The sequence below is a fragment of the Platichthys flesus genome, chromosome 10 (genome assembly GCF_949316205.1).
Source record: "Platichthys flesus chromosome 10, fPlaFle2.1, whole genome shotgun sequence".
Classification (NCBI taxonomy): domain Eukaryota; kingdom Metazoa; phylum Chordata; class Actinopteri; order Pleuronectiformes; family Pleuronectidae; genus Platichthys; species Platichthys flesus.
Window position 1 is genome coordinate 13,560,393 of NC_084954.1, and position 27,502 is coordinate 13,587,894.

The 27,502-nt window shown below is 42.7% G+C and overlaps 3 protein-coding genes across 3 annotated transcripts in view; 2 read left to right on the forward strand and 1 right to left on the reverse strand.

Annotated features, from left to right (window-relative positions):
* The first annotated feature begins 239 nt into the window (after positions 1 to 239).
* LOC133962151 (sodium-dependent lysophosphatidylcholine symporter 1-B-like) lies at positions 240 to 16,252 on the forward strand. Its single transcript, XM_062397625.1, has 14 exons — positions 240 to 433; positions 1,910 to 2,038; positions 2,676 to 2,800; positions 6,923 to 7,046; positions 7,129 to 7,207; positions 7,295 to 7,446; positions 7,550 to 7,640; positions 8,893 to 9,011; positions 9,287 to 9,370; positions 12,148 to 12,231; positions 12,329 to 12,441; positions 12,704 to 12,847; positions 13,553 to 13,729; positions 14,344 to 16,252. The coding sequence occupies exons 1-14, from the start codon at positions 350 to 352 to the stop codon at positions 14,396 to 14,398; spliced, it is 1,560 nt and encodes a 519-aa protein (XP_062253609.1). The 5' UTR covers positions 240 to 349; the 3' UTR covers positions 14,399 to 16,252.
* A 1,758-nt stretch (positions 16,253 to 18,010) lies between these two features.
* si:ch211-67f13.7 (uncharacterized protein LOC565426 homolog) lies at positions 18,011 to 21,088 on the forward strand. The gene is made up of 8 exons (XM_062397760.1): positions 18,011 to 18,547; positions 18,628 to 18,740; positions 18,824 to 18,930; positions 19,501 to 19,675; positions 19,770 to 19,884; positions 19,960 to 20,039; positions 20,122 to 20,210; positions 20,351 to 21,088. The coding sequence occupies exons 1-8, from the start codon at positions 18,083 to 18,085 to the stop codon at positions 21,010 to 21,012; spliced, it is 1,806 nt and encodes a 601-aa protein (XP_062253744.1). The 5' UTR covers positions 18,011 to 18,082; the 3' UTR covers positions 21,013 to 21,088.
* Positions 21,089 to 21,407: 319 nt separating this feature from the next.
* Positions 21,408 to 27,502, reverse strand: part of si:dkey-157l19.2 (proteoglycan 4) — a 30,533-nt gene continuing 24,438 nt past the window's right edge. Inside the window, exons 7-8 of the mRNA XM_062396510.1 lie at positions 23,354 to 27,415; positions 21,408 to 22,404 (exon numbers count right to left, since the gene is read on the reverse strand). Coding sequence (XP_062252494.1) covers positions 22,340 to 22,404; positions 23,354 to 27,415 — 4,127 coding nt within the window. The 3' untranslated portion in view covers positions 21,408 to 22,339. The remainder of the gene's footprint in view (positions 22,405 to 23,353; positions 27,416 to 27,502) is intronic.

Genomic DNA, 27,502 nt, shown 5'->3' on the forward strand with positions numbered 1-27,502 from the left:
GCGAGTTCTGTGACTTTTAATGCAGCTTTAACTCCTCGTAATATTGAGAGGCTTTTTAACAGCCTGCAGGTCAGTGTAAATACACGGACAAACTGCTGGGAGTGTCATTTCCCGCAGCACCTGAAGGACACGGAACACGCGATCGTCATACGTCATAGTAGACCGTGACGTATAGTAGGCGGCGTAGTAGAATTGAACGATCAGGGACACGACACGGGGAGTTGCGTCAGAGAGACAGAAGCGAAAGCAGCGGACACACGTTACTGCGAAGCGGCGGACTGAGCATCGGACTAAACACCAAAGAATCAAATAAAGACGAAGACATTTCTTCAAAAATCTTGGAGCCACGATGGCACGAGGGGAGGGCGCGGAACAGTGCGCAGCGAGTTTATTAACAGTCAAACCTATTAATACAGAAATCAAGACGACACTGGTAAGTGCCAAGAGATATATTTATATATATACACACATATTGTCAATTTTATATGATATATGTGGTGGGATTGAAATCAAGTGAGGCTTCTGTGTTGCGGTCTTTATCCATGTGCGTAAAAACGCGCCTATATAAACGAGACGTGGTATAAATGTGCTCGTTACTTCCTTTTGGTTTGCCCTACACTCCCCTGACTTGGTCCTCGGGGTTTGAATTTCACCCGCTTCCTCCGGCAGTGGGTTTGTCCTCGGGGCAGCTGATCAATCTGAGCTTTACCGGCTTCGGAAGAGACCTCGTCCTAATACAATTTAAGACATTCCCCATTCAAACTACGGTAGATCCAGCGGTGTATCATAGAGACAGATGTTCTGCAGAAGCGTGACGTGGTGCTGCTGCTTCAAGGGCGGCGTGATTATCGATGCTCGAGCCGTTTGGACAAACTGGAGACTGAAATCAACTTTATATGCCCCAAATATTGAACAAACCAAGACCTGTGAGGGCTTACACACAGATTTACATGCATTTTAAACCAGTCTAGTAATGTTAATGCATTTAAACTGACGACTGGCTATTTAGTGGCTCCCAGATTATTCCCAAAGGTGCGTATTTTCTATGGTAAGGTGTATTTTATTGGATCCAGAGTGAAGGTTGTGGTTTCAAACTAGTATTTCTTAGCAGAAAACGCTCTACTATAATGGGCATTTTAACAGTTTCCTATTATTTAATAAGCCAACTGATTAAGAGTGAAATTATAGATAAATTGCAGCCCTAAATATCTCTCATTACATTATATTTTATTTTCCGTGAATGGAGAATCTTTGGTTTACATGTTATTATTCTTTAAAGCTTCCGGCTGCATTCCTTTATTATCAGCAGCTTGTGGTAGTAGTAGTCTGGTCTTGGTGGAAGAGTATCATTACTCTCTCCTGTTTGTTGGGAGGAGACAGCGGTTTGCTCCCGACATGAGGTGATGCTGCTTTTGTGTCTGTGTGGCGGATGTGAATTTAGAGTCTGCGAAACCCCTCTCGCCGGCATCATCCCACTATTACAGGTGATTGGCTGTGGCCGCTGACTGTTGACTACTCAGCATGAAATCCCACTACCTCCAACATCCTATCGCCAGAGCCAATGGCTGCGCTGGAGTCCTCATGATGCAGTGAGAGCGTGTGTGTGAACTACAGTAACCTCATAGTTTCACACCACTTTCTGACTGCAGTGTATCGACCAACACCACATCGTTACACTAATCTGTCTCTAATCTAACATTCTGAGAAGTGGGGCGACGTAATGTAAGTACCTCACAGTCGCCGGTTGTTTAACACAGCATTTGTTTAGTGGGCCGAGGGTTGGGTGAGGGTATACAGCCCACCACCGCCCCATCACCACACCACAAATTACAGCTCCCCTGAGAATGTGATAAATTGAATCTATCTTCATCCCATATCTACTGTGCCCTCCCCTCTTCTTCTCTTCCAGCCAAAGGAGCAGAGGAATCAGCTCACTGTGCGCAGCAAAATATGCTACGCCATCGGTGGGGCTCCGTACCAGATCACAGCCAGCGTTCTGGGCTTCTTTCTCCAGATCTACCTGCTGGATGTGGCTCAGGTAATTTGTGAATTACACAAACAACATGTCACAAATGTAGGCCTCATTTGTGGCACAGGAAAAAAAGAATTTTCTTTCTATAACACATAGTTTCAGCAAAAGAGGACTTTTGTAGTTATAGGAGTAAGGGATAAGGAATAAAAGATGTAGGAGTACTTAAAAGAGAAATTTTAATGTTGAAGCCTTTTTTTTAACTCTGCCGGATACAAGTGGGAAACTCCCTTATCTGATCATAGTTCCAGTAACACACTTTAGACGTAAGGTCGTATCTCATGTCTGCTCTTCTCAGCCTTGTATCAGTTTAACAGTCTCAATCCTGCAGTGGTCGGTCAAGCGGCTTAAACAGGAACCCTGCTGGTTTGCTTTTGTCACTCAATTAGAGCATTTGACTTTTCCACTGAACACAATAGGAACTTAATGAAGTCCGTTCAGTTCAAGCGATGAGATCATTAGAGTGACTTTGAATGCTACTTTGTGCCTACACAAGCTGCCCTATTCTAATCAGTTACACAGCCTCAACATGTCCCCATAGGCCCGTTGGTGTTGTGGCTCTTTTGAACTGTCCACATGAGGTAGACTGTAGCGTTCTCTTTGTTTTAGTTTCACGCTTCACTTCTTCTCCATTTCCTCCCTCCAGCTGGATCCCTTCTATGCCTCCATCATCCTGTTTGTGGGCCGGGCCTGGGACGCCGTCACAGACCCAACTGTGGGTTTCCTGGTGAGCCGGAGTAAATGGACCAGCATCGGCCACATGATGCCCTGGTGAGTTTCTGAATCTCACAGCAGCATGTGTGTTTCAGCACAGGTGCAAAAAGCAAAGAGGAAATTAAAGGATAGTATAAGGGAATAATAATAAAGAATGTGGAAATGGCATGTTGAGTTGGGGCGACAGTGCGAGGCGACTGTACTGACAAAAAGCAGCTCACGGGCCTCTGGCAGTAACCATGGCAACAAGGTTGAAGTGGCTACCAAGGAAGAACAAGTGAAAGAATGAAGTCTGTATGAAACTGCTTATAATGTGGGCATCACCAGTCCTCATGAAGACTATTAGAGCATATAGCATAGAGCATATAAGGAATACGTTTCACGATGTACCCAATAGAAAGTCATTGTAGCACCAAGGCTGCTTTGAAGATGTCTCAAGGCCGAATTATAGTACTGCGACTGCAACCGCGGCTGGCCACGTAGCTGCATCGACGGACTTGTTTTGGTTTATAGTTCCCCAAGGGTTGCGCGTGTTAATTCCCCGCCAGAACACTAGGGGAGTAACGTGTTATGTTGAAGACAAAACACACAAAGAAGAGACGTCTTCTTCTTCTTCTTCGTCGACTGTATGTTTACATCGCCACTGCAGCTCCTGATAGCCTTTTTCTGGCGGACAAATCCACCAGTCAGTGACAGGTTATACAAGTGGTCATACTGTCGGATCTCTTCTGCCAAGTGCTCTTCTATTTGGTCCATATTCGTTCTTCTAAATCTTCCGTGATTTCTTCCGGTATTATGGGGCATGAAACCGGAAACTAGACTCCGGACGGGATGTAGTTAGCAGACTGCGTGAGGCTCGCGTCGCTTTGTCGTATAGTTAGAAAACTTTGCGGACGCACGCAAGCCACAACTCAAGGGGCCTTTTGCCTTTCTTACATGCTTGCGCGCCTGCCGGCTATAAAATCTGGCTATAAATCGGCCTTCAGTGTTTATGCCAAATATTATAATCAATTCATGTTAAGGCCACAAGGGATGAAGCTCCTGTCCAACCACTAGAAAACCTTTTTGGCTGCAGAGAACATTTCCGATTTCTCGTTAGCTGAGAAAACATCCAGTGCTACTCATCAAAGTTGAATCATTTAGTCCAGACAAACTTGTCTGCTTCCCCCTTAAATCATTTAAACTATTGTCTTTTTAAAATTCCAAGTTATCAAATGTATTCATCTGTATCATGTCACATGCATGCTGCTTCATGTCTATCCTCATAAAGCATGCATATTGTGAAAAAACTAAACATAGACCCACTCATTAAAATGTTGCTCCTTAGCACTACTATTGGTCAAAAATCCAACAGGATTCCTTTAATCTCAATGTAGACACTAAGAAAAGAGAAAATGTATAGATTATCTATATATGTTTATATAAATAGAGAATAAGGAACAATTTCTGATATTGATAAATTAAGTAAAATAAATACCAGATAAATATATAGATAGTAGTATTTAGTCACACTACTGTATCTTATCCTCATTACTGCCATTAAGAAATCCTGATTAAAGGTTTCATTTATCTACAAAGAAACAAGATGTTTTCGATGTACAGTATCTCAGCACAGTTTCTTTCCGTTACACAAATCATATTTGTTCTGTATCTATACAGCTCTATGAATCTGTGAATGTATAATGCACATGTGCCGACCTTGTGATACCCCTCACACTTGTCAAAGGATGCCTGTCCTCTTGCCATATGCCTGTGGGGGCCGTCCTCAGCTCCTTGAACAGCCTAGATATCAAATTGATTGAGGAAAATGCAGGTTATAAAATTCCAATCTGCTGCTTTAGAGCTGAAAACGGCTCCGGCCAACAAATGTCTACAACCTAGACACCAACGCTGACAGTTGATCTCACTGTGGAGGTGGGTTTGTAAAGTAGGACGACCTTGACATCCCGCTCTTGAAGGAAAATTGCTGCAGCTTCGGGAGTGCACATGAAGAAAGGGAAGAGGGGCGTTAAGATTTGGTTGCGACAGTGTCATGAGAGTGTCTGCTTCAATACTCAGACATTTTCCTCCCACATGGTGTCACAGTGATATCTGGAGCACTGTGGGTACTTGAGTCAAATTTGCCAGCTGTGCATGTCAGCAGCACATTGCCGGTAGGGGGAGGGGAGCTACCGGCTCGTGCTGCGATTGGTCCAGCCCACAACACACCATGAGCCTCAAACGAATGAGGGGTGTGTCCATTTTTATGTGCGTGTGTGTGGTTTCCTTGCCTGTTTGGGAGGGGGTTTGTCAAAAAATCATCTGTGTAGCATTTTGAAATGAAACAACACATTTGAACACACAAATATCTTCTTATGTCCACACTTTACCCGTGAACGTGTGCTGAGAGTACTTCCTTCATTAAGATGCACGTTTATTGAGCATCTTTCTTGAGCGTGTGTTTAGTGAATGAACCTCAAGGTCATTTCCTGTGCATTAATGACCTGAGTACAGAGGCCTGTGTTCAGCCAGCCACGCCGGTGTAGGAAGCAGCCGCCGGTTGACCTGTATTTCCACATTAAATTGGTTAATCTAACCAGCTCAGACATTAGAGGAAATCAGGAGGGGCTTTCCTTTTTATTCTCCACGTGCCGGACCAGAGCGGGGCGGGGGGTTTCATGTGACTAAGTGTGAGTGCAAAAGGGAAGCCTCTCTCCATGTTTAATGATATATCTCTATACGCATGTATCTCTTCTGTATGACGGCTCAAAAACCAAAGAGTGGATTTGGACGTGGGACTGCAGGAGGCATAATTCAAAGTGTGAACTCGAGGGCTCTTACTAAAAACTATCTTATCTCGAGCCATCTTTACTTTCACCAGGGAGGTTATGTTTCCACCCCTGTACGTTTGTTGGTTTGTTTTTCTGTCAGCAGGATTATGCAAAATAAGACTGAATGTAATTCCATGCAACTTTGCGGAAGAATGTTACATGGGCCAAGAAAGTAATTCTTTATTACTTTCTTCAAGATGGCGTGTTATTTGACATTTTTACAGAGTAATTCATGGTTCTTGATTTAAAACTTTCATTTTCTAGGGCTGAATGATTTTCATCAATAGCGGTAAAACAGATTTTTATAACAATCTATCGTTAATCATCATAGCAAATATCACATTATTATTTCTTGTAAAGGTTGTGGTTATAAACTCTTTAGAAACATTTTACAGATCTGAGGTCGATCAATGTGCTTGTTGAATAAATAATTATTATATCGATACATATGTTGGGGGGGGGAATTATATTGCAATTATTTTTGCCATCGTTTTATTGCCCAGCCCTAAATGTTCTTTTAACCTTTTTTTTATATTTTGTCCAGTAATCTAAAATTCGAAAAATATTTTTTCTACCTACCACAATAGCAGTAGAAAACCTGCATGTACTTGCAAGTCAACAGGGCGGCTGGACCTATAATATTATAGAAGAATTTGACCCATTTGCTTGAAAAATTACTTTAAATTATACTTCTTATTGAAACAGTTTCCAGTTATTTTCCGTTAACAAACTTGCTGAGTAATGGACTTACTATTTCGGTTCCTCTTAACTGGACATGAGGGATCAGTTAGTGTGTTTCGATGCCAAAAGGGACGTGTGGTTTCCCCTGTTGATACTAAAATATCTTTGCTGCATTCGACTTTACCTCCTTGCAGCCGTAACAGTTTGATCGCCTGTCATTTAGCCTGATTGTGGTCTGTTTAAAACCATGTTGCAGAAGTGGCCTTAGCTTGTTTGAATGACCCCTGGTGTGGAGTGGAACTCAGCTAGGGGGCATACAAAGCCTGAAGGGGAACAATACACCACTGGGAATGAGTAGGGGGGAGAGTGAGGTAGGCAGGAATGATTTTGGTGTTGGGTCAGCCCATCCTCAACTAACCTGGAGTACAAACGGAGCCCTTTATCCACATTGAGCTCCAGGAGGCTGGATAAAGGGGATTATTCACAGAGTAGTGATGAAAAGAAGCAACTGCATGGGAGAAAAAATGTAAGTGGGGGTTAAAGTACAGTAACAGTTGGCAGAATTTATTAAACCCACTCTTACGCAGGCTTTATATTTTTATTAGCCAATCAGTACTGAATAAAACTCAAATTAGAAGCCCTATCTTCACTTTGTTTTGTGCTCTAAAGATCACCTCTTTGTTCTCAGGATCATTTTCTCTACACCGTTTGCTGTGTTGACGTACTTCCTGATCTGGTACGTGCCTCCATTTGAGCAGGGAAAGTTCTTCTGGTACCTGATCTTTTACTGTCTCTTCCAATCAATGCAAACGGTCAGTACTTCATGTTGACACCCGACAATGCTTTGTTCCTCATCTCCGCTGCCGGCATATCTAACTGTGCGTATGTTCACAGTGCTTCCATGTGCCATACTCAGCCCTGACCATGTTCATCAGCAACAACCAGAAAGAGAGGGATTCTGCCACTGCCTACCGTACGTCGGACTTCACGTGCGATCCAATGAGTTTCACATATATCGTGCCATTCATGCTCTGATGCTACGTCCCTGTGTTGCCCTCAGGTATGATGGTGGAGGTGCTGGGTACAGTGCTGGGCACGGCGATCCAGGGGCAGATTGTGGGTGGCGGCGCAGATTGTCCCGATGAGTTCAACGTCACTGAGAGCAGCAACTCGTCCAGACACAACCTGACCACTGTTTTACTGGACCACAAGGTAAGGTTCCTCTGCAAGACATCAGATAAATGATTATACTTATAACTATTTGTCACAGCGTCTGCACGAGTGTTCAAGCTAACGTGGTCTTTTCTGTCCTCAGAAGCAATCTTACATGGTGGCCTCAGGAGTCATCGCCATCATATATGTCCTCTGTGCTTTCGTCTTGTTTCTGGGTGTGAAGGAGAAAAAGGGTAAGAATCCAAGAGAGGACAGAAGAAGTTGTCATGTGTTCGATGGCAGTGTGAGATACAGTATTTATAGCCTAGGTGTGGACTCACAACTTATGACTTTAACTAGATGACTCAGAACTTCTGCAAAAAGTAAAACATTATGACGGCACAACTTCGATTTACACCAGTGACTCAAAACTGCCATTAAAATCACATTTAAAAGTCTACATTTACTTGACACCTCAAATACAGCAGTGCTTAACAGGGCCCTATGATTTATTGAGAAGGATAAGGTTCGAGTTGACTTATATCTTTTAAGATTCAAAGGTGCTCATTGAAAGGTTATGGCCCACAGTCAAAAGCACAAATAGAACGCCTGGTCTGAATGTTGTTTGAAATGAATTGTGAAGAGTCATCATGACATTTTAAATGATGCATCTCGCACTAAAAGGCAGCGGTTGGTCATTTGTTTCTGAAACACATTTTATCTTATTTGTTGACATCCTCTTAACGTAATATGCATTAATAATTTAAGTTGTTTGAAATTAAAAAGCAGATGTCAATGTTCCTCGCAGGACAGTAATAAACACCACCAATCATTCAGACATAATGAAACAATTTGCTGGCGTACCAGTCCGTCACTAACCGACCTGCCTGCCTGCGCACACTCTGCCCATACTCTCAACACACATGACCCGAATCATCTGCCAGAGTGACCTGACCTGAGAGACGTAAAAGTCCTTCTTTAGCCGTAGTCAGACAGTCGGCGTTCATTTGTTTTGTTGGTGTAGCTTTGACCAGAGGGCTGATGGGAGTGTGTGCGATGTATCGCTTGCATATTTTCAAATTGTAGCCGGCTCCTGCTAGCTTCTCAAGAATTACCGACCCATGGTTTACTCTCTACAATCTGGATTCAAGTCACAACCTCACCATCTCAAAATGTTGGCACACAAGAGTCGGAGTTAAAGATCAGTTGTGCACTTTCTCCCCTTAATTTTGTTCCATAGATCCCAACTAGAGCATGCCTCTTTCAGGCCCTGTGTTGAATTTTACATTTTGTTATAGATAAAGCCCCACCTCTGCACAAAATGCCAAATATAAATATTTCCCTCAGGATTTAATGGTTTGGATCTGAGACTTAAGCCAACATTCTCACTGTTTAAAAAAATACACAAGAAGATTATCTGTCATCACTTGGCTGTTAATGCGCATTACATCTATTACAGCATTGGACTCTCAGGTAGCTTATCTGCTCCCCTTTGTTGTGTTCTAGAGAGCGGCCCTCAAAAATCCAACCTCCTGACCTTCCGCCAGGGCCTGTGGATGGTGATGAGCCACGGACCGTACGTCAAACTGGTCATCGGCTTCCTCTTCACCTCCCTGGCCTTCATGGTAATGTTGTGTTCCATTACCTGGCTCTTATTGGATGTAGAGCTCATTATTAAATGTTAAGGAATAATTCCACATTTTAGGAAACCTTTTATTTGCATATTTTTCTTGCAGTTAGCTGAGTATGTTCATTCCACTCATGTCTGTAGAGTAAATATGACTCTGAAAGAGAAGAATCAGGGAAACTGCTAGTCAAGCTGAAAGCAAACACGGATGTTGAACTATCCCTTTAACTTTTTATGTGGTTTATTTAAAGATGATGCTTCTTTATTTCTCAGCTGCTGGAGGGAAACTTTGCCCTCTTCCTCACCCACGCCCTTGGACACAGGAAAGACTTCCAGAATATTCTGCTGGTAATCATGGTGAGTGGCTCAGTTCCTCCACTCTCTGCCATGTAAAGAGCCTTATGAGTATGAGAGATGTGGTGGTTGTCAGTACAATCTGCAGCAGAAAACCCTGTCTGACCGTCCTTGTGGCACAAATCAAGCCCCCAGTGTGAGCTGTGTTCAGGCCCTTGGAAACTTCTCTCCCAGTCACACACTGGCTCACGGTTAGCAGGAGATCAGGGGAGATACACGCACACAACATGCTTTTGTTGCCCTGGTGATCCGTCATTGCCTCCATGGGACCTGCAACATTACATTACATTACATGTCATTTAGCTGACGCTTTTTTACAAAGCGACTTACATTTTTAGAACACTCAGCATTTATGAGGGGCCATTTAGGGGTTCAGTATCTTGCCAAGGACACTTGCAGATGGGAAAGAGTGGGATTCGAGGCCGCAGAACACCCGCTCTATCCCCTAGGCCAGTGGTTCTCAACCTTTTTACAGTGACGTACCCCCTTTGAAGAAAAAATTCTGCTGAGTACCCCCTGACCAGCGCAAAGCATTTTTGGTTGAAAGAAAGATGTAATGTGATTTATTAATCCTTGTAACTAGACACATTCAAATTTAAAACTCCATCAATTTCCATAACATTGCTCATTTGTAGTGGTCTCTCTTGAACTATTTGGAAATAAAAAGATGTAAAAATAACTAAAGACTTTTATTATTATCTCAATATAAATAAAGATTTGTGCACATCAAAAATAATTATCAACTTAAAGTGACCTCTTTTGGGATCATAATAAAGATATGTTCTCAAACTGAACTCATGAACTTAATTATAGCTAAACACTTCTTTCAAAAAAAATTATCATTAACTTAGTTTTAAATAAAAGATTAGCTCAAAATTTTTTTTTTATATTTATCATCTTAAAATATCTTCTTTAAGGATCGAAAAGATTACTGACAGGTAGCTTGTTTCCGCTTGCTTCTGGGAGGCTTTTTGCATCGTGTCTTGAGATGACCTGAATTCAGAAAGTTTCCTCTTAAAAAACTCAGGTGGCTTAGCAACATGACTTTCATGTTTTGTCTGGAGATACCGCTGAAGATGTGGTGGCTTAATGCCACTGTTGGCTAAACTCTCCCCACAGAAAAAAACAAAAAGTGTAAATAACCCAATCTATGTTAATGTTAATATTGGTGAAGTGTCTTTCTGTTATTTTATTGTGAAATATTTGTTCGCTTTAAGTTCACACAATTTCATTTCCGCTTTTGTATTACAGGCTTTTATTTTGAAAGGGTACCGGTAGAGACGCGGACTTCTTGTTATGAATCATTAACTTCACAACGGAAAACGTTTACGTATTAGCGCCCCTTCGAAAAGGCACAAGCTCTCACGGTGTTGTTTAGGGAAGGCTCTCTGCTCTGGTTTCGCCATCTTTGGCGCTTGTCCCTCCGTGTTTCAGCAGTATTGCTGCTGCACTTCAACTCGACTCCATTGTTGAAGTTTTCAAGGCAGGTGATGACAGGCGATGACAGGTGGCGTGTGCCAGGTTGGGTCAAACCATCGGTATGGGGGAGATTCTGTTTTTTTAGGATAATTAAATTGAAAAGCCTACTGAATATAAAATTTAGTTCATAAACTTACACTTATATTAAATTGAATATTTGTTAAGTAACAATTTTTCAAGGGTTTTTGAATGGATGCTAATTTTAAATATAAAAAAATAAATAATCCCAAGTACCCCCTGGAGTACCTTCAAGTACCCCAAGGGGTACGCGTACCCCCATTTGACAATCACTGCCCTAGGCCACGCTCTCCCCAACCTTTTGGGTCGTGAGTTACATCCCACTGCTGCTGCTTTCTGCTCTGGTCTCTGCCACTGATAAGGAGTGGAAACATTTTCTGGCACCATGTTTTCATATTTGGAGAGGTGAGAGTGGAGGGGGCAGGATGGAAACATTGAGTTTTCGCGGACAGTCTCGTTCTTGTGTGGTCATTTCCCATTAGTTGACCAAGTGTGCCCAAGAGGTCAAAGGTTGTCTGCCCCCTGTCAGGGTTGAGTCAGGACCCCCACAAAACATTTTGTGTCCCTTAACCTCCTCCTCCTCCAGTGGGCACTTCATTCTTTCAGATTTCTACAATTCCCACAATCCTTAATGAAGCACAGGTAGAGTTTTAATAGATTTTAGTGAAGAAAAATTTACTTTTACACATCATTTCGCAAAGCCTTGTACAACAAATTGAAAAATATTAGTCAAATTGTGATTTGTGAATATGGGCTATTTAAAGTTGGATTGCTGATTGGTTTGTTGGTTGACCCTTCATTTGATTGTTAATTATAACAGATAAATGGTCAGCTCTAGATTTTTAAGCTTGGATGTGCCAAATCATGTGTCGCCTCTGACTATGTTCATGCAACCACATGAAATGCAGGGAAATATGAGACCATATACCACAGGATATGACATGACTTGAGCCAAGACCATAATTTCAAACCAAGTTTATTTTAAATCCTGATGATTTACCTTTTTCCCTGATTTCCATCAGATAGAAAATGTTTGTATGACATACTACTAGCAACAGTTTGGGAAAACACACTTATTTATTGTCTCAAACGAAGTTGGTTCAAAAACCATAACACGCAAATAATCTACCCTAAGGCTGTTTTTAATACAAAGGCTGTGTCTTTGTGCTGCTTAAAGCCATCCATTAAACTACATTGTTACATTAAGGACACGGCCTGTGTGCATGTAACAGTATTTAACGGCGCAACTATGAATATAATTCATTGTCACATATTTTCTCCAGGTATCAGGGACTCTGAGCATCCCATGGTGGCAGTGGTTTTTGACCCGTTTTGGGAAGAAGAAAGCAGTTTACTTTGGCATCACAGTAAGTAAAAATACTTGTTTTTGGTACAAATAAGGTCTTCATCAAAAGAGAACAAGTTGTTATGGAATAACTCACACCTTTCTCTCTCTGTCTACAGTGGGCAGTGCCCTTCATGATCCTGATCGTGTGCATCCAGAGCAGCCTCATCACATCTTACCTGATCTCATTGGCGGCAGGTGTGAGTGTAGCAGCTGCATTCCTCATGCCTTGGTAAGAACGATGCGATCACTGTGTTCTTCCTTACATCCTGAACATAGACTGTATATAAAGATGGACAACATGACTGCTCCCAAAAAGGAAAGCCAAAGTGTCTCAATCTCAATCATTTCTGGATAGAGGCAGAAAGTGGAGATGCTTCTTCCATCTTTATATACAGTTTATGGTCCAAATACACATGTATCACCAGTAAAAAGTAGTGCTAGTAGACATTTGTCCTGAGGGTTCCCTTTAAATGTTATGTTTGTCTGTTTAGGTCGATGCTTCCTGATGTAGTGGATGACTTCAAGGTTAAGAACCCACATGTCCATGGCCATGAAGCCCTTTTCTACTCCTTCTATGTTTTCTTCATTAAGTTTGCCTCTGGGATATCCATGGGTATCTCTACCCTAAGTTTGAAGTAAGTACGAGGGTATAATTAAGATTGGATCAATGTACTTACTTGTAATGTAATTTCAATCAAGCTTCCCCACACTGCACACACACGTAGATATCATTTAACTAAATGTGTCCGATTTTTAAAAATCAAGATCCATTGATTATTCCCTTTTTAAATGGAGGAAAATTAACAAAACAAAACCTTACCTCACAATATGGATCTGGATCTGCTCTAGATGTTAATGGTTTATTTTACGGACCATGCGTCATTATTCCTCAACGTTTTGTGGAAATCCATTTTATAGTTTTTGCATAATCCTGCTTGCAAGCTAACAAATGGACAGGGGTGAAACATAGTGTCCTTGGCGGGGATAACTATTCTCATGTTCGTTCCTGTGCACAGCCTCACTGGCATCCTTAAGATGTTATAAGCACTCAGCTACTGATTATTTTTTTTTGGATGGGCTGTTTGCTGGACAAACACACACCAACAGGCTCAACATCGGAAAAGAGAAGCATAGGGAATCAGACACAATGAGAAAAACTACATTCTCAAACAGCTTACATCTGCACAGCTGTGATCTAACACAGTGCAACATCAGTTCTACGTTACAGCTCATCAGTCCAGTGGTCATGTGGTTACCAAACTACTTCACCCTCTAACAAACCATTTCATCAAACTGCTCTCTCATCAGTTCTCTCTCTCTCTCTCTGCATTTTTTAACAGATTTGCCGGCTATGTAACCGGTAGCTGCTCACAACCAGAGACGGTCAGTCTAACCCTGAAGGTGCTGGTCTCTCCTGTGCCTGTGTGTCTTATTGTTGTGGGACTGCTCATATTGAGGACCTACCCCATTGATGAGGAGAGGAGACAAGGCAACCAGAAACTACTGCAGGAAATCCTGTGAGTGAGAAGTGAAATACACGCAGTCAACACACAAGTTCATACTGAATCCAGGATAACTAAACAACAGTAGGCTGATAAATGTGGTGCTGCAGGACTGCAGGCTCCTGTACGGGGGCCGACCCATCTCACACAAGCGCATCAACGGAAAACACATATGCAAAAGCCACGACATGAATGCAAAAGTTACAACCCAACAGCATAAGCCACACAACTGAACCTGGACAAGTCAGTTAGAATCAGATGCTTTCTATTTGAGGTGTTATGATAAAGGTGTTCTTCCTTTTTGGGATGCTTCAATCACCTTAAAGAATACTGGTAACAGCAGGGTACTATTATATTTATATTACTCTGACATGTATATATTTCTGTCCCCCTCAAAAAAGGCAATTGACAAAATATCTGTTTATTGTTTATCCCCAACAATGACATGAAGTATCCGCCCCCGTTCGTGGCTTTTGCTATCGTCTGTGTGCTTGTGAGACGTCTGGGCCACCGTACTCTTGGCTGTACTGCTGAACTCACTTCAAAAGGAATAAAACCTGTCATGACCTGTCTGCACAAGCCAAATCCATTGTGTGTGACTCTTGGCTGCTCTCTCTCTCTTTGAACAGAGATTCTGAAGCCGACTCTGAGTCTGATTCTTCAGAACTTGGGAGCAGCGTGTAGCAGAAGAGGCCAAGCCACCAACACCACCAACAACAACCATCACTGGTTTACATGTTTGCACAGACTGTCCAGGGACCTGACCGACAGACTAAAAGAAGTGACTGCAGACACCACTGCTGCCCAAACATCATCAGCATCCATAGTCCCCCTCGAGTGGGCCACACAGGGTCACGTGGCCCTCTAGTGGCCAACCCATTCAGAGGTTCATTTTTCGTGTGAATCAAGTATTTTCTGTTCAAATGCACCTCCATTTCACTGCTTTCACTTAAACTAACAAACACACACAATACTCCACAGCGTGTGTTTTAGTAAGTGTAGAGCCAAAGTCTCAGATTTATTTATGGTTGGATTTGAGGTTTTCTTTCCTTCTTTAGCTGAAACAAGACACTGGGATCGGTCCATATTTAACACATAAAAAGGGTTTACCACTGAACTGGATGGACAAATGTTACAACTTCATCACATTTTCTGTGTGCATCCTCTAACTATAGCTCCTATAAATGAAGAGCAGAGGCTCATGAGAGTTCTAGTCATGTTCTAGCTCGGTCGTGTTTGCCTCAACAAGTTATTTTCCCAAAGATGATCACTTTATTGTTTAATGAGATGTTCCTGGAGCTACGTTACTGACCTCGACCAGTCGTAAGCAGCTCCTTCATTTCTTAAGGACCTTGCATTGTGGGATAGCTGCACTCCTTCTCAACTTTTTGTCTCACCTCTGTGAATTGGGACACCGCTCGTGATTTGTGATGTCGTTTATTAGGTATTTATTGCTGGATTACAAGATCAGACCTTCGCTTGTGCAGACTTGAGTTTACTGAGGTCAGCACTAAGAGAGAGGGCTCTGAAAGAAGCATACAGTATCATTTTATTATTAAGGGGGTACCAGCTCCATTCCTCTGATTCGAGTTGTTTGAAGCCATTACTATTTCTACTTTAATTTGTTTTGATTTCCTATAGATAATTTAATTGCAATTGAATCTTCTGACGTGGAAACGGCTCCTCGTGACATGAAATCCTGTGTGAAGATAATCTGAATCACTGCCTTACACACAAACATCTTGTATAATTGCTCGCCTCAGATTTTTTGGTTTGTTTTTCTTTTGTGCCACTTGCTAAGGGGTTTCCCACCACACTCAGGTTGTGCTTTAACAGTGCAACTGATCTCCATTAGGTTTAATAGACGTTTCTAAATGTGCTTTGCATCGAAGTCATCTCCAGAAAATGAAGTCATTTCATCGAGCATATTCTCACTTCCCAGGCGAAGGTTGAATGCTTTATTTATCTATTTATTTAAAGTATCTAAGGGATTTAAAATTGTATTATGAAAGCACATTTGTATTATAATTTATTAACAGTGGATGGTTATTGACGCAAATGTTATTTTCAAGTCCTGTGTATCACAACATCAAAATGATGTTTTGATTTTTCTTTTTCTGAGAAAAAAAAAAAGTATCACGAGTTGCCAGGAAGTTGTTAAACAAGCTGCATTTACAGCATTAAGACTCATACTGCAGAATGAGACCAAGTATCCTACTGTAAAGGTATACAGGAGACATCTGTCCACATGTGATTTAACCTAAAATCATCCTCTACCCTTACCTGAAATGATTAGGTCATAAAGATTTCAAATGCGAATATTCTATTCAAGCACACTCTCCTGGTTTTAGGCCTTTTTAAATTGCACTAAATGGATTGAAGGCTGCACATGACTTCTGTCCTGTGTTTATATATTCTGCTGTATGTGTGTAAATACTTTTTCTAAGTATGACTGCAATGAGCACTAAGCAGTGTGAAATCAGAGAAAAAGATGTGCTGTAATTTTTTTTATTTTAAGTCAGTTAATAAAGTTTGACAAAAAAAAGCATTGGTTTAATTGCAGTGTTTTTAAAAACATTTTGATCAATGGAATATTTACTGTTTTCAGTAGTGTGTATGTCCCTAAGGAACTGCGCTTCAGAAATGTCTGTTTATTGTCCCCTCAACAATAAGATGAAATAGCCCCTGGCTCACTCTGATGCACACAGGTGGTATTCATCAGTGGTGTACAAAGTACTTGAAAGCCATACTTGAGTAAAAGTACAGATATCTTACCGGAAAGTGACTTCGGTAAAAGTAAAAGTCACCACTCAGAAAATGACTTGAGTAAAAGTCTTAAAGTAGCTCATATTAAATGTACTTAATTATCAAAAGTATCTGGTGTTGAAATGTACTTAAGTATCAAAAGTAAAAGTACAAGTATCAAATTAAAAATGTAAAGTGCTTTTTATAGTAGGCCTACACATAAACAAAACAACCGAAATTGTTCTATTCAGACTTTATTTCAACTGATTTCAATTATTATTTATAAAATAATATAGAACTCATACATGAACAAGTGAAATTGGAAGTGATGAAACTTAAAATAAATATTAAATAACATTTTCTCACTTTCTAACTTAGAACTTTAACCACTTTAAACAAAAAATGTCGGGTTGTATTGTTACCGTGCCATGACAACCATGCCATATAACAGGTCTTAAAGCGAAACTTGTAGAGCATGAACTGACAATGCATAAAATTACAAAACCCAACAGTGTTTTTTTCCTATTTGTTTATATTTACAGTGATTGTAAGGTCTGATTTTGAGACCCGTTTCCCCATGCAACTACACAACCTTATCCATCTGATCTGCTGTAAGGGCCAGGTATCCATCTAGTTGCTTGGAGCTGTCTTGAGTAACGTGAGAGCTCTTCAGCGAAGAGAAGAAGTCTCCATATGCAACTATATGTTGCAGCCAGACAATATAAATGGGAGAATAAATTACCAACTGCACATACAGAATATACATAGATTCAGCAGAAAGAATATACTCTACAAATAGCTGTAAATGTGGTGAACTATAACAATTATGAGCTACATGCAATCCAAACAACAATTTGTGTATGCACGCCTACACTTGGACCATACCTTGACGCGCATGCACGTGTCTACTTTGTAGAAACGCATGTTAAGTAAAATGCTCAACTGTATCTGTTCTGTTGGCAAACTATATTTTACCAGCGAGACTTTTGCACTTATTACTGGCACAATACATAACATGACTCTGGCTGCCATTACTTAATTCTTGTGTCTCCCTCGGTAGAGGCCTTTCAGACAATTATAATTATATTCAGATTTTAATTTGTAACGAGTAACGAGGTGTTCAATGAAAATGTAATGGAGTAAAAGTATATATTTTTTCTTTTAAATGTAGTGGAGTAAAAGTAGAGGTCCTGATGAATATAAATACTCAAGGAAAGTATAGATCCTCAAAAAAACTACTTAAGTACTGTATCGAAGTACTTCTACTCCGTTACTTTACACCACTGGTATTCATCATGTTTACACGTCATTTACGCACTTTTCTGAAGACACACGTTTTATTGAATCTGACGCGACATGTTCGTATCGATCTCACCGTACGAGAAATTTAGGTTTAGACCACGAAATGTTCTTGCACGGGGCTCATTGGGATTTGAATAAAGACGCGTTCATGCGTAACTTGGGGAAAAGAGTCACTGGTACCTTCAGGACACAAGAAAACAAACTAGGTCTGTTTGGCACCAGGGCGTCAATTTACCCGAAGCCAATCACCCGCAGCCGCGGCTGAGCTCTGCTTTAAGGCGCAGGTTGAAGGGAGAGGTGCAAACAGAGCAATCTGCTGCCATGAAAACAAAGTGGCATGTCTATATTTTGTGGAGTGTTTTATCCCTTGGCCTCCTCTGCTGTGCAACCGACACATCTGCCTTTACAAGAAGGAAAAGGGGGGTTTCGAACCTGGGTAATCCAAGATCGAAACCGGTCCGAGTGTCAACAACAGAATTCTCCCTGAAGTTACCTGCCAGCTCTTCTCCATTGTTTAAACTCAGTCCACCAGGACGCCCCCCTCATCTGGACCCCCGAGCCATGCGTGCTGCTCAGACCCAGTCGGACTTTGCCGCTGTGCCAGACGTCTCTGTGACCTGCTCCACGTCCGACTTGGTCGTCCGGGTCAAGCCAGCTTTCTACGGTCAGAGCGCCGAGGCAGAGGAGCTGACATTAGGCCGCAGCTGCAGGAGCAACGGGGTTCTCAGACCGTACGGTGACCTCCTCTTCACGTATCCGGTGACAGCTTGTGATGCTGTACGTGAGGTAAGATGTCCCACTTGTTTCCACACTATTCCAACCTCTGTACCATGAGTCTAGAAGTCAGCTGTGGCCCCTCATGGCAGGCGCCTCGGGGTTACCTGGTCTACAAGTTCGTGCTCCATTACGCGCCATCGCCAAAACGGTCCCCAAGCAGTGCGCAAACCATCGATGTCGACATTGAGTGCCGTTATCAGAGGTTGGACCTGTAACCTTGTTGAAATCTAACATCTTGTGTGCGTGAGTGGGGCCGACCACTAACGTCCTCCCACACCTGTTCAGGAACCATCACGTGTACCAGCTGGCTGTGAAACCCACCTGGCAAACTGCTGTGATGCGTAAAAAGCTGAACGGGCGCCCCAGTGACTTCCAGATCGAGTTGATGGATGGTATGCGTTCAAAACCTGTGACTTGATCCATGTTCAAACTTCGATAAATCTCATTTGAGTTGTTTCACGTGTCGACGACGCTGGAAGTAGGGGTACTAGGTGGGCCGCAGCACCCTCTACAGACAAGGGATGTAACTGCAAGGCAAAAAAGTTGACTTGAAAAACTTTACTTCATTTAATTTCATAAAGAGATAGATAGATAGATAGATAGATAGATAGATAGATAGATAGATAGATAGATAGATAGATAGATAGATAGATAGATAGATAGATAGATAGATAGATAGATAGATAGATAGATAGATAGATTGATTGATTGATTTTCCATTAAGCTTTTCTTATGTGCATTCTGTGTGACTGTCTATAGCTGAATATGGTGCTTGGTTGCTTTGACATTTTTGTTTTGTAACATGTTGTAAAACCGGTGTAAATGTTAGTCATTCAAATGAATTGTAAAATCATAAATGGTGCGCATCTACTCTGTAGTTAATAAGATGGCATTATGTAGACATTTGCTCAGCACCTCGAATTCTGACACTGACAAAATTACCTTTTTTATTTAATTCTGAGATTCCTCGAGCGAACCAGCCGGGCCCCACGTGTACCAGCTTGGCCAGACGGTAAATGTCCAGGGCTCTGCCCTGCATCTCCCCACTGGAGGAAAACTATACATCAGCAGCTGCTATGCAGCACCATCCGGTGGTGCCAAATCATATCTCAAATACACCATCATCGACAATTTTGGGTTTGTACATTTAAATTTTTTTAAAAGTATTTCTTGACTTTGCTCTCTAATTTGAAATTAAACTGAATCGGTGGATCGATTTTCTCATGCATAGCTGTATGCTGGACAGCAAAAAAGACCCGGGAGCCTCTCAGTTCATCTATCGCACGGACAAGACCCTGCAGTTCTCCCTGAAGGCCTTCCACTTTACCCCTGACCCTGACACTGAGGTGACAGTGTAGAAGCTACAGATTCTCCACATTCACACGGTTGCAATAGTGGTATAACCCCCTTCTCTGCTTTAGGTCAGCATTCGCTGTGAATTTTCAGTCACTTCAGAGGATCCAAGTCCTACACACAAATCCTGCACCTACATAGGAAACAGGTGAGCCTATTCCCCTACTATAGTCCACATTTTTCAGCGTTTTCATTTGGACTAAGCATATATTGCTTGTTTTCGATGATAGGTGGAAGGCCCTCACTGGTGACGACTCTATATGTGAATGCTGTGATTCACAGTGCGTGACCTCTGAACACTGGAAGGTCACGACAGAAGGTCTGTGGCAGTCTCCTCTGCATTAACTACAGGATATTCAATCACTTTTTCCTACTAGGATTCACTGAAGATATCTTACTTGCTCTAAGTGAGTATTCAACTCAATCAATACAAATTGATATTTGACATTTTTCTCCAAGGTTCTGCCCGCAGTGAGTTGCTGCTCGTCTCCGATCAGCCGTACGCCGCGGAGGAGGTTTTTCTACCAATCAGTCCTTCCCTGGTCAGCGTGAGCCGAGACATCAAGACCACAGTCAGTCGACAAATTGATGAGCAGCACAGTCCTGAGTATTTGTGGGAAAGTGCAGATGTAGTAGAATATGACGATTATGATGATGAAGAAGAGTACACAGAAAAGGAGCTCGGTGAAGTGGAAAGCAGGATAATCTTCGGCGTTACGACAGAACCCGAGTCAGAGAAATTTGTTTTCAGGCATGGGGTTTTAGTGGAGGAGCGGACTGAAGCTGAAGTGAAGAATGTAGATGAGCCTGAAGATGACGGCTCAGCTAATGACATGGAGGATGTGTTCGAGGGTGAATTAGTGCATGAAATATCTGAGGGAAGAGAAGATGAGACCTCCGACGCTCAGCACACGATCCATTCGAATCAGAGAGAAGTTGAAGTGCTGCGTCACTGGGCGCAGGCTGCGCACCTGCCGGAGTCTGAAGGTGAGGAAGAAAAGAAGACCTACACCGGTAGAGATGAAGAGCATGATAGGAAAAGGGCCTATGATGAAGAGAGGAAGAACTATGATGGTCTGGCAGATCCAGATGATCTGACATGGTATTTCAAATGGAGGTAGTATCGGTTCAATGGATTCTCAACTTAAAGACTGTTCTAGTTCTTCATACATTTAAATTCAATAAAAACAAACTTGAAAATGCAAATGACTTTTGTCCTAACTTACTATGATACTATTTAAAAAAATTGTGAGTTTCAAAAAGCACGACATGTTGGACTTAAACAACAGGATGAACCGATTGCATTTTGGTCCTCTTTAATTCCAAGTGAACATTTGTACCAAATTTTCAGAAATATTAAGTCAAAAATGCTTTGAGATCACAGTGACATTTGATCATTGACCAACAAAAAGTGTTAATGTATTGGACAGACGGACAACCTGAAAACAGAATGCCTACGGTCACTTGCTGTCGCCAGCGTGGAGACAAATAAATATTAACTCAGTCACTGCAATGATTAAATTTGTCCATAAATCTTTATTCTTTCCATAATAAATGATCATTTGACATTACGATGTCTGAAAACACTTTGAAATATATTATAGTCCAACATAGAAATATCCCACTGTTAGAGCCATAATAACTGTAAGAAAGGCAAAGCCTCCATTATCAGTAACTAAAAGCAGAAGAAAACATGCTCCAAATATAAAGCGATTCCAGTATAACTTGCCATGTCCACTTCTTTCTTTTTGTGATAGTGTTCATGCACATCGATGGCTTTGAATCATAAAATAATTAAGTGGGACTTATTTTGAGAAAACAAATTTGGATAGGATTAAGATCGACACAAACTGATATATATGATGATATAAGGGTTTAACACAACATTGCAAAGTAGACATTCTGTAGAGACCCTCCTCTGAACATTACAGGAAAAATAACTTAAGATAATTAATATTTTTCTTTTTAACAAATATAATTTGTGTGGAATGTCTTTGGGGGGAAATACAGAAAAAAACAGGATAGCAATTATCCATCAGTACTGGATAGTTAAAATGTACAACACGTTGCTATATTTACAGATGAGTGCCCAAAAGTCCCATCGTTGCAAGTACTAACCACAAGCTCTGATTCAGCAGGACATAAGTGGTACAATCATTGTTTGGCACTAGAGGGCAGTATATTCCCATTTCTTGCAATAGTAAAAATCTGAATGCCCCCTATAGCAAAAGAAAATAGATGATTCTTAGTAAAATGCAAACTGTGTACTTTAAGACCCACACCATTAACAAGACATTCAAATGATTTTCTATTAAATCCAGCATGTTTCAAAATCCATTTTTTGAAATAAGCATATATCCACATCCAGTTTCGTGTCTGTCACTCACAAAGATCAACTTGCAGTGTTATTATTAGTTAGTCCTTCCCGGTCTCCTTCAGTCTTTACAATCATGTCGATACTGTTTCTCCTCCTTCCGCTGCACCTGCTGTCCCATTTGTCTTCTCTGCCCCATCTGAGGTTGGAGAATAAAAGAAGTAGGTTAATTGTGTGAAGAGGTGATGTGCAATATAACAACTGATTGGAATTTTAACCAAGCTAGCAGCATGGCCGAATGTCGTTTCAACAACTAGCCTACAGGATGGACGATTCCATTTCTTAAATTTGTCCTATACTTTGGTTTCCTAACCAAACCATAGACTGTGTCTAAAGATTTCTGACATATCTCCACTTCCTCCAACTATCCACAAATAAACCCAAATATCCAGGATACGAACACTGCTATCATGCCCATTCAGAGCCTTATTGGGGGATGGAGCCTCATGTGAGGTCTCCTCGCTACATGCCCTCGACCAATTGTAAGTCAGTTGTCTTCACACCATGTCAGGAGAACGGGAAGAACAGGAAAGCAAGGAAAACCAAGATGTTAACCCGACTACATCATATGAATTAGCCACGTTTACTGTTAAGAGTCTAAAGCTGTCGATTGAAACCAGGTAAAAATGGTTCACAGCTTTTTTCATTTTAGTTTTATTGATTTTATTGAAGATAATATTATTTGCTAACTCTGTTAGCTCGGCCTGGCTAATATGAGGTAAATGCACCCTCTGTATCATGGTCAGCATGTTGACACATTAAACCCATAGAACCAATGAGCTCAAATACAACTTCACAGAATGGCTAGCATGTAGACGATCACCCTAACTTTGCTCTTCCTGTATTGAAGGTCCCTCCTAAACCTTTTATTTATTTCATCAGTTTTAATTATTTTATATTAGGAATTTAACCAACAAATTATGGTTTCAATTAGGAACATCTAATGTGGGTTTTTTTTAACACGCACTGCCCCACTCTGCCTGGGACCCTAGGAGTGCTGCAGTTGAAACCAAATCAAACTATTTTTTATTTTTTTTAAACCAAAATAGTAATCACGTCATCCCATTCTTATGGATACTAACACTTACCATGGTTACTCTCTTGCTGTGCTTCCTGTCCTGCAGTTTGCTCGGTCCCTTCACTGGTCTCATTCTCTGTGGCCTTCGATTTGGGTTTCTTTGCTACAGGTGGTGGCATCTTGCTCGCTTTCTTCAAAGACTCTGATTCACTCACCACCTTTGTTACAGGGGAAACCTCCAGCTTATTCTGCACTCTTGTCTTGGCCTCTGTCACTGGCTTGGTCTCAATCACCACCTTCCGGTTGCTCTTGGAGAAGATAAAGCTTGCTGTGCTAGTGGGGGACTTGGGGGACCTTTGGAGGTCTAGTGGTGATGTCGGTGATGGCACGCTGAGGCGAGACGCAGGGCTCTCTTTTGATCTGGCTGCTGTCCGCAGCCGGATGGCCTCCTGTAGTTTCATGGAAGGAGAGGCAGTCGTAGCAGGGGGAGACTTTTTTGTAGGGGAGGGTACTGTGGATGAAGATGCAGGTGGAGCCACAAGAGACTGGGACTTGGGTAAAGCTGGTTGTGAAGTGACGATGGCAGGCAGAGAAGTGGATGTAGGACAGGTCACTATCAGAGACCTTCTGATAGGTTTTTGAGGAGCTTCTCCATTGGCAGATGAGGTTGGAGCCTGATCACTGGGCTGCTGTTTTCTCATTGTGACCTCTGTCTTGAGTTCCTCTTGAGCTTTAGGGGGCTCGGGACTGCTGTTGACAGACCGCAGTTTGACCATCTGTAGGAGGGAGGGGGTTACAAAAGGAGTGGGTTCCTCCTCTACAACATGAGCAGAGTTCAGCTCTTGGCTTTGGTTTTCTGTGCTTACAGTACTAGACTGAAGCTTAATGCTGGTAAGACCCTGCATAGGTAAAGGTGGAGGCAAAGGAATGTTTACAGATTGAGAAGGAGCTGGTTCTTCTGGTGAAGGAGAGGTTTCAGGACCTTGTGGTATTGACACTTCAGATGGTTGCGATGGTGGGACCTCATCGGTTGTTTGTCGAGGTACAGCCTGAGGTTGCTCTACCGGAGGCGGAGGTGGGATACTCTGTGGGGGAAGGAGAATACTGCTAGTTGAAACTTGATTAATTTCAGGGTCGGGTACGATGTCTTCTTTTGGAAGATCAATATCCCGCTCTGACACATAGGGCTGTGATTGTAGGGTTGGTGAAGGTGGAATACTTTGTGGTGGGTTGAGCTTGCAAGCAAGGGTTTCTTCTACAGATGATTGAGAGACACTTTCTTGTGAAGACAAAAGAACAACCTCTTCAGTAGATGGCGCGAGTATCTCTGTCGAAGGGGGGTCCTTGATAGCCAGTCGAGGGGAGGACTGTTTGGGTGGAGAAACCTGTTCAGGTGGTGGCAGACAGACTTCATTGGGTGGTATGGGGGGGACTTCTTTAGGTTCTGCAGGAGAGGCTTCCTTAAGGCTCGGAGGAGAGTCTTCCTTCGGTGCTGGAGGAGGGACTTCCTTAGGTGGTGGAGGAGAGACATCCTTAGGTGGTGGCGGAGGGACTTCTTTAGGTGGTGGCGGAGAGACTTCTTTAGGTGGTGGGAGAGAGACTTCCTTAGGGGCTGGAAGAGAGACTTCCTTAGGGGCTGGAGGAGAGACTTCCTTAGGTGGTGGCGGAGAGACTTCTTTAGGTTGTGGTGGGGGAGAGAATTCTTTAGGTTGTGGTGGGGGAGAGAATTCTTTAGGTGGCGGTGGAAAGATCTCCCTTGGCGGCAGATGGGCCTTTTTAATTGTAGGAGGGGAGACTGCTGTAATTGGCGGAGGGGGGGCTGTGTAGGGTGGTGGAGGAGGGATATTCAGTGGTGGAGGGGCAGCCCCTTGGGATGAACTGGAATTTTGTGGTTCTGCGTCTGGTATCACTACTGATACAACAGATGTAGTTGCAGAAGACTCCCCACCAGGAGTGGACCTCTCTGGTGGCACCTGAACAGGTATGACAAACCCTACCTCACCAAACAATGGGGGAGGCGGGGGGAAATCTGTCACATCAGGACCAGCAACGTCCACTTGTGCTATTGTTGGAGGTGGAGGTGGAGGAGGCCAGGAAGACTCGGGGGATACAACAGCTCGTACTAATGTGACAGAGGTAACTTCTGTGGTCTGTTTATCGTGGGGTTGAGGAGAATGGTGCGAGGGTGATGGAGACGCGAGTGCTAATGCGATCTCCATGTTGGTCTTTTCTGTGAATGTCATTGTTGCGTCTTCTTTAGTTGCTGCTGTCACTCTTTCTTCACGTTTCTCTATAGCCGTCACTAACATCTCATTTATTATGTCTCTTACTTTGGCTTTTTCTGTCACCTTGCCGTTTCCTTTCAAATCAACATTCTGAGCCAGTCTTTCATTCTTCTCTTTATGAATCTCATCATTCGAAATAACACTTTCTTGAAATTTCCTTCTCTCAATCACATGTAAGGATCCATTACTGGACTCCACTGTTACAACTGGATTCTTCTGTTTTCTTTCTACCACCGAGCTCTTCACAGATCCATCTGTAGAGGCAGAGGGCGACTGCCTCTGTTGTCTCCTGTCCTTTGGATTCTTCTTTATGATGGCATAAAGGTTGTCAGGTGCCGGTGGTCCAAGCAGCAGCTCAAAGCTTCGCTTGCTGTGAGCCCATACCTCTGGTGGAGGGGGTGGAGGTGCGTGGACTATAGGTGGCGGAGGGATGTTAAAGAGTTCTCTCAATGTCCTTACAGAGGCACTGGCACCAACTGTGTCAACTGAGTCCATGTTATTGTCCCCAGAGGGCCTAATGTTTTTAGGAGCCTCTGATTGTGTGAGAGGGGATCGAGCTGAACCAGCAGATGTGGACCCAGGAAAGAACTTTTGAAGCTTTGCCAAGATGATTTTGTGTCTTGGAGATGTACTTTGAGGCTGTTTAGAAAGCTGTGGGGATGTTCCATCTTGGCTGGAGTAACCACTGGACGGTGAGATTATTTTTCTGGGCCTATTCTCCTGAGGTGTTTCCTGCTTCTCTTGTGAAGAATCAACATTTACAGCTTCCTCTGCCTTTAGTGCCTGGGCTCTAATGGGACTGAATGACCTTGTGGATTCATCCAGAGAACTGGTGTCAGCATTGTAGCCAGGGCTGTCTATGATACTCGAGGACATGGATGAAGGTTCTGAGTGGTTTTTTTCATTTTCCTCAACTGTAGTGGAGATTCTGTGGTGGGAAGATTCGCCTGGAAAGACCCTAACCTCGGCCAGATCACGTGATCGCCGCTTCATCTTATTGTGGAGGGAATAGGAGCGGCTTGGAGGAGGAGGAGCCTTCTTGGACTTCATGATGGACAGGCTACGCACAAATGGTCCCTCCTTCTTAGGTGCTTGTGCTTCACCAATGAGCGTGCCATTAGAAGACTTGCTGACATTGTCCTCTTTAGCAAAAGCCTCACCGTCCTGCGACCTCTGGCGGGGGGTGCTGCTTCTGGAGATGGTTGAGGAGTCAGACACCAAGGTCTCTGAGGACTCAGAGTTACTCCAACAAGAGCTGTCTGACAAATTGTGGGGGTTGTTGCGGGAGGCGGAGGTGATGGTAGAACCTTTTGAGGAAGTGGTTCTGGACGAAGACGCTCTAGAGGAACACCGGGAGGGGGCTGGGCTTGAGAGAAGCAGGCTGCTCTTGCTGACAGTGCGAAGGCTGTTGCGACTCTGTTTACGGCTGATTTCTACCACATCGATGGACGGGGGCAACACAGCATTGGGAATGATTTTGGACATGTAATTAGCCTGGGGTGACATGGACATGACAGGGTTAGGCGGCTCCTGCTGGAGGCTGTTAGCAGTGGTCATCCAGGGAACAGCCAGCGACCGCGGCCTCTGTCCATCAGAAAAGCCAGAGCCCATGCGGTGCAACAGGGCCAGGTCATCCCTATGTCCAGCATGGGAGTCATTCAGTTGCTTGATGTGGGCCTTGTTTAGGGGATGGAGGATCCTTTTGTCTTGAAGGCTGGCACCGGCCCCCTTTTGTGACTGAGCTGCTAGCAGTTGGTTATCGGTGGTGGGGCTCTCATCAGTCTCACCATTATAAAGCTGTTCTTCATCTAACTTATTAGCCAATGACCAGCCCTGTCTGTCCAACCCTGAAAAATGAAAGCAGGAGTAATTAGCACTGGTTCATATTACAATTACAGGAAGAGACAATAGTCACATGACGTAAATGGCTTCCT

Excerpts from the sequence above, each read along its gene's own strand:
- LOC133962151 (XM_062397625.1), top strand. The coding sequence starts at position 350 with ATGGCACGAGGGGAGGGCGCGGAACAGTGCGCAGCGAGTTTATTAACA. Across the intron at positions 434-1,909 it reads CAGAAATCAAGACGACACTG|CCAAAGGAGCAGAGGAATCA; the intron begins GTAAGTGCCAAG and ends CTTCTCTTCCAG. Across the intron at positions 7,641-8,892 it reads GGGTGTGAAGGAGAAAAAGG|AGAGCGGCCCTCAAAAATCC; the intron begins GTAAGAATCCAA and ends GTTGTGTTCTAG.
- si:ch211-67f13.7 (XM_062397760.1), top strand. The coding sequence starts at position 18,083 with ATGAAAACAAAGTGGCATGTCTATATTTTGTGGAGTGTTTTATCCCTT. Across the intron at positions 19,885-19,959 it reads CCCCTGACCCTGACACTGAG|GTCAGCATTCGCTGTGAATT; the intron begins GTGACAGTGTAG and ends TCTCTGCTTTAG. Across the intron at positions 20,040-20,121 it reads TGCACCTACATAGGAAACAG|GTGGAAGGCCCTCACTGGTG; the intron begins GTGAGCCTATTC and ends TTTCGATGATAG.